The sequence below is a fragment of the Myotis brandtii genome, unplaced genomic scaffold, assembly GCF_000412655.1.
Source record: "Myotis brandtii unplaced genomic scaffold, ASM41265v1 scaffold317, whole genome shotgun sequence".
Classification (NCBI taxonomy): domain Eukaryota; kingdom Metazoa; phylum Chordata; class Mammalia; order Chiroptera; family Vespertilionidae; genus Myotis; species Myotis brandtii.
The window spans coordinates 1,990,721-2,001,746 of record NW_005362155.1 but is presented as its reverse complement, the minus strand read 5'-3'; the positions used below and the strand labels follow the sequence as shown (position 1 = coordinate 2,001,746).

The 11,026-nt window shown below is 50.2% G+C and overlaps 2 protein-coding genes and 1 pseudogene across 2 annotated transcripts in view; 1 reads left to right on the top strand and 2 right to left on the bottom strand.

Annotated features, from left to right (window-relative positions):
* The window catches only part of FAM173A (family with sequence similarity 173, member A), a 1,586-nt gene extending 1,525 nt beyond the window's left edge, over window positions 1–61 (bottom strand). Inside the window, exon 1 of the mRNA XM_005870422.2 lies at window positions 3–61. Within this exon, the coding sequence (XP_005870484.1) occupies window positions 3–61 (59 nt within the window). The remainder of the gene's footprint in view (window positions 1–2) is intronic.
* A 4,317-nt stretch (window positions 62–4,378) lies between these two features.
* On the top strand, window positions 4,379–6,806 carry LOC102242574 (annotated as a pseudogene).
* Window positions 6,807–8,912: 2,106 nt separating this feature from the next.
* Window positions 8,913–11,026, bottom strand: METRN (meteorin, glial cell differentiation regulator; the record flags this gene model as incomplete). The annotated part of the gene is given in 4 exon segments (XM_005870420.2): window positions 8,913–9,825; window positions 9,919–9,948; window positions 9,951–9,977; window positions 10,906–11,026. Coding segments are annotated over 4 exon segments (483 nt in total), but the record flags the coding sequence as incomplete, so codon positions are not given.

Sequence of the window (11,026 nt, the reverse complement as noted above, 5' to 3'; positions counted from 1 at the left end):
ACCGGCTGGGCTTGCGCTCGCGCAGCTCCGTCAGCGCCTCGGCCGGGTCGTCCTGCTCCATGGCTGTGGAACACGCTGCTCAGAGGTGTCCTTCGCAGGTCTGAGACCATCACACCGGCCCGAGACCGAGCCGGAAGTGGCGGGGCGGAGGCCGTTGCGACGCCGGAAGGGGCCGACGGAACACGCGACTTGTCCCTTCGCGTTCTGCTCTGCCAGGGCCCAGGGTCCCTTCCTGGCGCTCACCCTAAAGCAGCGGTTTTCAACGGGTGTGCCGCAGGAATTTTGGAAACATGCAGCACCTATTTAGTCAGGGACCTTGACTTCTTTTCCCTTAACTGTCAAATTTTAAAAATGCAAACCAGCCCAGCCTGTTGTTGAGAGTGGAGCTTTGATTCCCAGTCAGGGCACATGCCCAGGCTGCGGGCTCCATCCCCGAGTGGGGGCCGGGGGGCGTGCAGGAGGCAGCGGATCAATGATTCTCTCCCATCATTGATATTTCTCTCTCTCCCTCTCCCTTCCTCTCTCTGAAATCAATAAAAATGCATTTTAAAAAATGACAAACCAACCCAACAATAAGCCGTCTGTTGTGAATGAATCAAAATTATACCTCTTTGCGCTAGCCGGCTTGGCTCAGTGGATAGAGCATCAGCCTGCCGACTGAAGGGTCCCAGGTTCGATTCCGGCCAAGGGCACATGCCTGGGTTGCAGGCTCCATCCCCAGTGTGGGGTGTGCAGGAGCCAGCCATTCAATGATTCCCATCATTGATGTTTCTATCTCTCTCCTCCCTTCCTCTCTGAAAACAATAAAGAAATATATATATAAAATTATACCTCTTTTTTGTCAGATCGTCAAAAAATATATACTTTTTGGTGTGTCCCAGAACTTTAGTAATTAATTTATGTGTGTCATGAGTGAAAAAGGTTGAAAATTGCTGCCCTAAAGCATGGAGATCACCATCACCACATAGGACTCCACAGCCAACAGCTAGACCCGGTGGCACAAGGGTAACTCCTCTTGCCTCAGAGCCACTGTCCTTTTCATTAAATACACTGAAGAAATAGGCACGGGATGCCCTCCCGCCGCCCCTGTCATCTTGTACCCAAGCAGTTGAAGTCCTGCATTCTCATCACACTTGATACTTTCCTGCCAGGCTGTTTCATCTTGAAAGGTGTTTGCTGGTTTCTTTCTGAAAGAGCTGCATTTAATACCAGTCTTTGCAAGTGACACTCACCATGATCTCCCCTACTCAAATTGATCACTATGCCTGGTTGCAAAGAATAATTCAGAAAGGATATTCAAGTAATATCTGCAGACATCTCGTGATTATTTCTGGTCTTACGTTTCTCATCGTTCATAACCTGATGGCCATTTATGACAGATACTGGGAGTCACAAAATTCGCCACGATCCAACTAGAATTGCCGAGGTGTCTCATTAACAAGGATCAAATCGATGCCTCACAAAAGGAGAAACGGAAGGACACCAAGTCAGGATGATCTGAGATTAAAACTGGACGCCTTTGCTTTTGGGCCTTTGGACCTTTTTAAAGTCTCTTGAGCATTTTTCAATAGAAATAAATTTGGGCTTCACACACACACACACACAAAAATTTTCCTGCCAGTTGTCTCACCTATGAAATTGACCTGGCTATCATCCCGTCTTCACTGACAAAACCCCTCAGGACTGCCTGTTGCTGATAGGTCACCTTTGGACTACCCATAATTTACAGGAAGTTCCTCGTTCTTATTTAAATAATTTTTTTTTCAATCCTCACCTGAGGGAATGTTCATTGCTTTTAGAGAGAGAGGAAAGGAAAGAGAAACATGGATGTGAGAGAGAAACAGATTGGTTGCCTCTTATACACACCCCAACTGGGGACCGCGGAACCCACAACCTAGCGATGTGCCCTGACTGGGAATTGAACCCATGACCTTTCAGTGTACCAGATACTCCAAACAACTGGCTCGAGCTGATTGTTCTTATATAAGTGGTAAATATTGGACTGGGCATGCTATTTTTTATGATTTTTTTCCCACAAATTTGCGTGCCACCCTTGTGCAGGGGCTAATCCAGCCGTGGGCAAACTACGGCCCGCGGGCCGAATCCGACCCTTTGAAATGAATAAAACTAAAAAAAAAAAAAAAGACCGTACCCTTTTATGTAATGATGTTTACTTTGAATTTATATTAGTTCACACAAACACTCCATCCATGCTTTTGTTCCGGCCCTCCGGTCCAGTTTAAGAACCCATTGTGGCCCTCGAGTCAAAAAGTTTGCCCACCCCTGGGCTAATCTCTGTTTCGTTCCAATTTTGGTATATGTGCTGCCGAAGCGAGCACTGGGTATGCTATTTTTTAAAATATGTTTTTATTGATTTTAAAGAAAGGAAGAGGGATAGAGAGATAGAAACATCCATCGACTGCCTCCTACACACCCCCCACTGGGGATTGAGACTGCAACCCAGGCATGTACCCTGACCTGGAATCGAACCAGTGACCTCTTGGTGCATGGGTTGATGCTCAAGCCACTGAGCCACACGGGGTATGCTATTATAGCTACTTTTGAAGTCATCAAGGCAGCACTTTGCCTCTGGCTACCTCAGCCCAGCTGACTGAATTACACAGTTACTCTAGTTTGTGCTCTTGCCAAGGGCAAAACCAAACATTTATATCAATAGTTGCTATGCCTTTGGGGTAGCTCGTGACCACAAGGTTTCCTTACCTCTAATGGGGATACAGCTAAGTATGGCTCTTAAGACCAAAAACTATTAGATGCCATACTCCTACCCGACACCTTGGCTATTAAGGTACTTGGGCATTCCCAATTTGACTCCCTGGAGGCTAAAGCAAACAGCCTCACTAATATATTTCCACCAACAACACTGCTCTCAAAAGAACCAATAGCCAAACCTCTGTCATGGTACAAAGGGAGGCTCCCCAAATGATAATGTAGAAAAACTGACTAGGAATGCTCTAAAATTGGCCCCATTAAAGGAAAAACAATACTGGAACTCTAATAATTATTGGTTTGATGAAAAGAGAGAACTCTGGCTTGAGCCAAATAACAATCCGCTCCTGCCAGAAATTCTAAGTTCCCATTACTGTGCATGCATTGAATTGTTGGTCACTGATAAAATTACAACCGTTATGAACCAATACTGGTGTGGAAATGTTAATAAGGCCACAAAAAGCATCTACTTTTCTTGCCCCACCTGCCCAAAAAATAATCCAAAAGAAACTGTCCACACCACCCACAAACATTTTAAATTGCCTTGACAGATCATTCAAGGTGTGGCAAATGGACTTCATTCATCTAACCCCCCACCCCCACCCCACCCCATCTCATAGATACAAGTATGTCTTGATAATAATTTGTGTTTTCCCCTTGGGTCAAAGCCTTTCCACATTGACAAGCTACATGTCTCTTCAGTGCCTAATCCTATTGGGGGGGGGGGGGAATCATCCCTACCTGGGAAACCCCTCTTGAGCTCCATAGTGACTGGAGAACCAGTTTTACTGGTCAAATATTACGGCTAGACAGTGCTATTTGGCCAGTTCTATAGCATTTTCACTTGTCATTCTCTGTACTCAGGACTAGTTGAACAAGCCAACGGTATTATCAAAACTCAATTGGCAAAATTTGTGGAAACCCTCCAAATACCTTGGCTGAAAGCGTTGCCATTGGTCCTTCTAAATCTCAGATCCACCCCCTTTAGAACTCATAAACTCTCAACCTTTGAAATAGTCATAGGGTGCCTGATTCACCTAGCCCCTACCTCTTTTGATCTACAGCTAAAAAAAGAGGTACATTTCAATATTCCAAAAGTCTGTTGTGTCCATTGAAATTGACCATGTTTGGCCCTAGCCAGTTTGGCTCAGGATATAGAGCGTCGGCCTGCGGACTGAAGGATCCCAGGTTTGATTCTGACCAAGGGCACATGCCCAGGTTGTGGGCTCAATCCCGTGGGGGTGTGCAGGAGGCAGCCAATCAATGATTCTCTCTCATCATTGATCTTTCTATCTCTCTATCCCTCTCCCTTGCTCTCTGAAATCAATAAAAATATTTTTTAATAAAAAGAAAAGAACTATGTTTGCCCTGGCCAGTGTGGCTCAGAGCACCTGTACACACACCAAAGGGTCTCAGGTTCAATTTCCAGTTAAGGGCACACACCTGGGTTGTGGGTTTGCTCGCCCCCAGTTGGGGCTTGTTCGAGAGGCAACCAATTGATATCTCTCTCACATAGATATTTGTCTCTCTCTCTCCCCCCCCTCCCTTCCACTCTCTCTGAAAAGCAATGGAAAAATATCCTCAGATGAGGATTTAAAAAAAGGGAAAGAACCATGTTTTAGTTTGCAATAGCAAACACCATCTGCTGCACATGGACAAATTCTTCTGGGTGAGTAGAAACCCAATTACTCAAAATTTAGGGAAGGAGTCCACTAGTTACAGCAAGTTCCACCTGGTTCTCCACGGCCCTTTGACCTATTCAGCCGGTTACCTCAGGTCTGAGCTCCTGGTTTAGGACCATTATACAAAGTGGATTATATTCTGCTCATTTTTGGGGGGGTATAATTTTCTTTCCTTTTTTTTAAATCCTCACCTGAGGATGTGTTTTTCATTGAGAGCAGGAGAGGGAAACATCAATCAATTGGTTCTTCATGAACATACGCCGACTGGGGATCGAACCCGCAACCTGGGTATGTGCCCTGACTGGAAATCAAACCCACGACCTTTTGGTGCACAGGGTGATGCTCTAACCACTGAGAACACCGTCCAGGGCTGTTTGTATAATTTTCAAACTTTGTACCTGTTATCTGTCAAGATTCTGTGGAAATGATGCCGGCTCGTTGCTTTGAGATGATCTGCAATGCTTCTAACACTGATAAGATAGACTTTCGATGGGAATGCCCTTCCTTGTTAACCATTTCCAATCTCTATGCACTTTCCCTCCTACATGGAACATGGCAACCAGGAAAGGTGCTTCCTGACTCAGAGGGACAAAACTACCTAATGTAGAAAACTGATTATTGGTCAGTGATGCTTTTCAGAGGAAGATCTTAATCAAAGGGGAAAACGTAGAAAAGAATGAAGGAAGCCTTATAAAACTGGAGTCAGGAAACCTTGTAGGGGAAGCTCTCCTGCATTCACTGCACCTTGCAGACTCAAACAAGGAAGAAGCCTACGTTGTTACTCCAGCAAGAGGAAAATTTTCTCCTTACCCAGCAACAGCCCAGCCAATGAGAAGCCACCACCACCCTCTACTCTTGCTCTACTCCAATGGACTTTTGCTTATAACTGCCTCTCTCAACTTCCTTTTTCTCTATACAATAACATTCACCTTTGTTCTCCAGACTTGCCTGTGACTCACCATAGTTTGCAAGCCCCAAATTGCAATTCCTCTGCCATTCCCAAATAAACTAGTTTTTGGCTGGTAAAATAGCTATTTTGTTTTTAAGGCTGACACTGGGAAATGGGCTCACTGCGGGCGGGCAACGTCTAGACCTGGATTACTGGGTCACAGCCAGGCCCTATACAACTGTCTCAGGGAGACTGGTGGGGGCTCTGTCGATCAGAACACCCCAAAAGCAAGCCAAGCCTAGGAGCAGTTGCAGGGATACGTACTCGGCTCCCTCCCACAGCTGGAAGTCCCTGTGTGGCAAGAAACAGATATGCCCTGCTCGGAAGACCTGAGCCCTGGCGAGGAGGGCCAGCTCTACCTGCTCAGAGAATCCTGTCTCCTAGGGGCTGTCACTGTGCCCTCCCCAGAAAGGAAGGGTGTGCCCTAGGCTCCAGGCTGGGGAAGTCTTCCACAGCACTTGTCTCTTTTCTTGCATTATCCCCAGTGCCTACAGCCCCAGGAGGCACTCAGTGAAAGCTTGTGGACTAGGCTCCGCCCCCACCGGGCGCGCCCTCGTCCTGCTGCGGGGCCTGCGGCAGTGGCAGTGGTGGCACAGTTACAGGTACCGCTTCCTACCTTGGGTCATGCTGAACCTAAATCACAACCCCAGGACCCTCCGGTATGTTCCAGAGGAATTTAAAGACAAAGTTATCTCAAATGAAGATGTCCTAGGAACATTACTGCATGTTTTCCAGACCCTATTCTTAAATGATTTCAATCCCCAGTTGGGTATCTGGACTGTGCTTCCAGAACCTGTTCAATCGAAATATCAAGACCTGCTGTCAGTTCAACATCCAAAGGTGAACGTGCTTGAACACAGAGATCATCAGCAAAATATCTTTAAACCAGAACAAATTCTTTATAAAACATTGGGTTTCGGTGTTGCCCAAGCAGCTAGCTCATTGGTTTCTGCTGGGAAAGGTGTCTTCATTACTAAAGGACTGGCACCAAAAGGCGCCGTTGTATCCATGTACCCTGGTAATGGCACAACTAGTACTTTGCCAAGACTTTCTTATATACTGATGATCATAAGTTCAAAAAATTAACTAGCCCTGTAATCCTTACCGTAAGAATTTGCATTAGAAACTCAGATTTCCAGAGATTTTTAAATCCCACTTTGGAAATTAACTGCTTGTAAATTATCTTATGTTAGAAAGTATCCATGGGTATGTGTTGGGATATATGCACTCTCCTTTTAAGGAAATTTTTCTACTCAATGTTTACATTTAGGAGACTATGGTATGGCCTGCTTTGATCAGACTTGTTACTTAGAAAGCACTAGAGAAAAAGTCAGTTTGGTTTAGATAAATGTCAAACTAATAGGGGTTGAAACATGAAAGATAGAACTTAAACTAAAAAATCACTGAAGGGCCCTAGCTGGTTTGGCTCAGTGAATAGAGCGTCGGTCTGAGGACTGAAGGGTCCCGGGTTCCATTCCAGTCAAGGGTACATGCCAGGGTTGTGAGCTCGATCCCCTGTAGGTGGCGTGCAGGAGGCAGCCTATCCATGATTCTTTCTCATCACTGATGTTTCTCTCTCCCCCTTCCTCTCTGAAATCAATAAAAATATATTAAAAATAAATATATAAATCACTGGGAAAAAAAAAAGAAAAAAGAAAGCTTGTTGACTAAATGTAGGCATCTAATTGGCTTCCCCAGCATCCATACCCAACTCTCTCTAGTTCACACCTGACACTCCGCTCCTCCGCCTCTGGGCAACTGGGCAGCCGTGTGTGTGTGTGTGTGTGTGTGTGTGTGTGTGTGTGTGTGTGTGTTTGTGTGTGTGTGTGTGTGTCCATGTGAATGCACACACCCTGAAGTATTTCACAGGTACCCCAAAGGCCAGCTTCCATAGCGCCAGCCCACAAGCTCACCACACTGGTTCCCCTTGGCCACTTCCCCCAGGGCAAGCAAAGCCCCTGGCCCAAGACTTCCAGGGCTCCAGCCTACCTGGTGTGGCTCAGTAGCTGAGCATTGACCTATAAACCAGGAGGTCAGGGTTTGATTCCCGGTCAGGGCACATGCCTAGGTTGCAGGCTTGATCCCTAGTGAGGGGTGTGCAGGAGACAGCCAATCAATGATTCTCTCTCATCATTCATGTTTCTATTTCTCTCTCCCTTCCTCTCTGAAATCAATAAAAACATATTTTTTTAAAAAACAAAACTTCCAGGGTTCCAGTGGCCCTGCTAGCCACACCCACTCCTGTCCTTTGTGCACCTATGAAAGAGGGTGGTGCATGGGAAGCTCAGGCAAGGCTTGGGGTCGGGGGTAGCTGCCAGTGTCCACCTAGGGCTCACTCAGAGCAGCTGCCCATTATTGTGCACAGGCGGTCAGAGGTAGTCCAGTCACCAGTGGATGTGGCCAGGGCCTCTTTCTGAGAAGCTGTGGGGAGCTGGCCCAAGAACAGGGCAGGCCCAAGGGTAAGGGTGCAGCTCAGCCTTGTGGGGGAGCCCTCCTTGGGGCCTGCCCAAGACAGGGAGGAGGAGGCCGGTCAGGGCACCCTCACTTCTTCCTCCTCTGGTCTTTGCTAAGATACTCTGTGGTTGGGGAGCGGGGGGGAGTCTGTAGGATGCTAGGTCTGTAGTCCATGGGAGAGGTCCAGGCTGGAGACCAAAATGCAGGGGTCATCAGCACATTGATGGTATTTAAAGCCGTGAGCTTGGGGAGGTGAGGATGGTAAGAAGCTCAGGGGGGAGGAAGGGCAGAGGTGGGAGGAAGCCGCATGAGGCCTGCCTTCCAGGGGGGCTGTACTCCCCTCCCATCAGCCCCACAGAGAGTAAAAAGACAACCCCCCTCCCATGCATACACAGCTTCCGGGCAGCACTCCATGGAAAGTTTGGTGTCCTCTGAATCTGGAGAAAGGGTCCTGTGTATGGACACAGCCTTGTCCTTCTCCCAGACTCGGTTCCTGATTGAATCCAGGCAGGACCCCTGGCTCCCACCCGCACCCCTGGCTTCTTCCCCAGCAGCGAAGGCAGGTGAGGATGGGAAGCTATTTCTAGGGTTCAGCCCAGGCATCTCCCCAGACTTGAGCTTTTCTTTCCTGGGAATTATGGGGCTGGGGTGAGCAGAGTGAGCTCACTCAGGGGTCAGAAGCCCCCGCACTCCGGGCTTCAGCCCCCGCACGTCAGCCTCAGGGCTGCCAGCTTTGTCCAAAGTTGCTGACCCTTTATGTGGCTGAAGCGGGAGGAAGGCAGGGGCAACAACAATGGGGCCAACCCTAGCTGGTTTGGCTCAGTAGATGGAGCGTCCACCTGTGGACTGAAGGGTCCCAGGTTCGATTCCAGTCAAGGGCACATGCCTGGGTTTCGTGGGAGGCGTGCAAGAGGTAGCCGATCAATGATTCTCTCTCATCATTGATGTTTCTATCTCTCCCTCTTCCTTCCTCTCTGAAATCAATAAAAATATTTTTAAAAACAATCAAACAAAAAATTGGTTTAAAAAAAGAGCATGTGAATATCACATCAGTGAACAAGTGGACAAATAAAATAACTTTATTTTTAAAAATGGGGCCAGTGGTGGGAAATGCTCCTTAGAGGAACAGCAACAAGCAGGACCCCACAAGGATCCCATGGGCTCTACACCACACCAAGCTGCTCAGCCAGTTGCAGGGGCCTGAGGGCAGGAGGCAGCCAGGGACTGCTGGGCTCCCGTGGAACCACAGAGAAGTAGGCACCCAGTCAAAGTGCAGCCCCCTTCCTCCCAGGCTGGGAGTGATGTTGACCTTCCTGCCCCAAGGGACGCAACCTGCCACTCCCGCTCTGAGCCTTGGGAGCACCTGACAGTGGAGGCAGGAGCAGCAGAGCCGAAGCTCATGTGGGCGGAGAGTCCATGCAGGCCCCACCCAGCAGCACCCCCGCTCCAGGGCATGGGCATGGGCGTGGGCCACTGCCCCACTCCCTAGCTGGATGGCCTCAGACAAGACACCACTGCCCTCAGTCTCCCGCAGTGTAAAGGAGGCTGGGCTCAGGTACCAGACACTCGACCTGCATTGACTACTGAAGTCCGTATTCTTATTGGTTATTGCCACTCCCTCAGAAGCAGTTGGTACTGTGACGCCCTTTGGAGATCTCCCCCTCCACCCTCCTCGTGGCCTCTCTCCAGAGCCCTCCTCCCATTCCCCTCAGTCTGGCACCACCTCAAAGGGGCAGAGGTGGTTGGTATGGGCAGCTGCATAGGCACGGCTGAATTCCTGGAAGTGGGGTGCACAGCCAAGCCAGGCCTCACCAAAATGGCTCCAGCCCACAAAAAGCAAAGTGCCAGGGCGGACACCACAGCGCAGTGGGGTGCAAATGGAGGCCTGTACCGGGCCCCCAGAGCCCCCCGCCTGGAACAGCGGCAGTGTCTGGCAGACACGGACAGCTGCCACAGTGACAACAGACTGCAGCTCTGTGTCATGGGCAATCCTGTGCAGGGTCCCCTGGATCACTGCAGGGAGACACACTGGCCAGTGGCTCGCATAGAGGGGAGGGGAGGCCCCCGGCTCCCCCTCTGCCCCATTGGCGTGGCAAGGCCTCTCACCAAAGTCGCCAGTGCACAAGGCCAGGAGGACTCGGTGTCATTACAGGGCCCGCAGGCACCTGCCTGCAGGGAAGATGGTCAGTGTAGGTCCTGCCCTCTTCTGGACCCCCCAAGGCCTCCTCCCACCAACCAGAGGCAGGAGGGTGACAGCAAATGACCAGACACCACAGTGCAGTGGGGTGCGAATGGAGGCTCCGGGCCATGAGGCAGTTGGGATCCCAGGGAGCACATGTGTACAAACCCTGAAGACCCCCAACCCTGAAGACCCCCTGCATTCGGGTTGATGCTTGCAGGCTCATACATGCACCCACACACGTGCATAGACATGGGCCTGAGGGTTGTGCCTAGCACACCCACCTGAAGCTCAGTGTCCTGATGCATGCTCTGGCTCCCGGATCTTGCATATGCAGTAACCCCTGTGGGCTCCCAGAGCTGTGTCCAGGGCCCAGTCACCAGCCTGGAAGGTGGGGGGAGGGGGGTCAGCAGTAGGATATGATGGGCATGGAGCCAGGAGGCAGAACAGAGACACTCCACCCCCTATGGGGTCAGGCTCTAAGCTCCAGGGGAGCAAAGAGCTGGGCCTGCTGCCCTGCAGGGAGGTGGGGCATCTCCATGGTGACAGGCTCACACTGGACTTTTGTTATATTGGGATGGGGGAGGGGAGGGAGGTCGCCGCTGGGCCAGAGTGTCCTGGACAGCTTTGGCCTGAGGTTTTGATCCTCCCGCGGACCATCAACCCCAACCCCCCAGGGGCTAGGGACCTGGGTTGCCCAGACTGGCCTCACCTTCCTCCTATTCTGCACCTGCCGGCTCTTTCCCTAAGATGAGTCGCTGCCCTTCCTCCCGCTGACCTGTTCTGGCGCTGCTCTAGCTGCGTGGCCTCTGAAAAGCGCCTCCGTTCCTCCCTGTGTGGTGGGGACGCAGGCATTTCCCACATGGCCCGGGTAGGGCGCGATTTCACTGACTCCCACCCAGACCGTCACTCACCATCCGCGCCCAGAGTGTGGGCCTGCGGAGGCAGCTCTGGACGCCAGTCCTCGCGCAGCTCGAAGCGGAAGGAGGCCATGCGGCGGCTGATGTCGCGGTGCGGGGTGGCCTGCAGGACGAG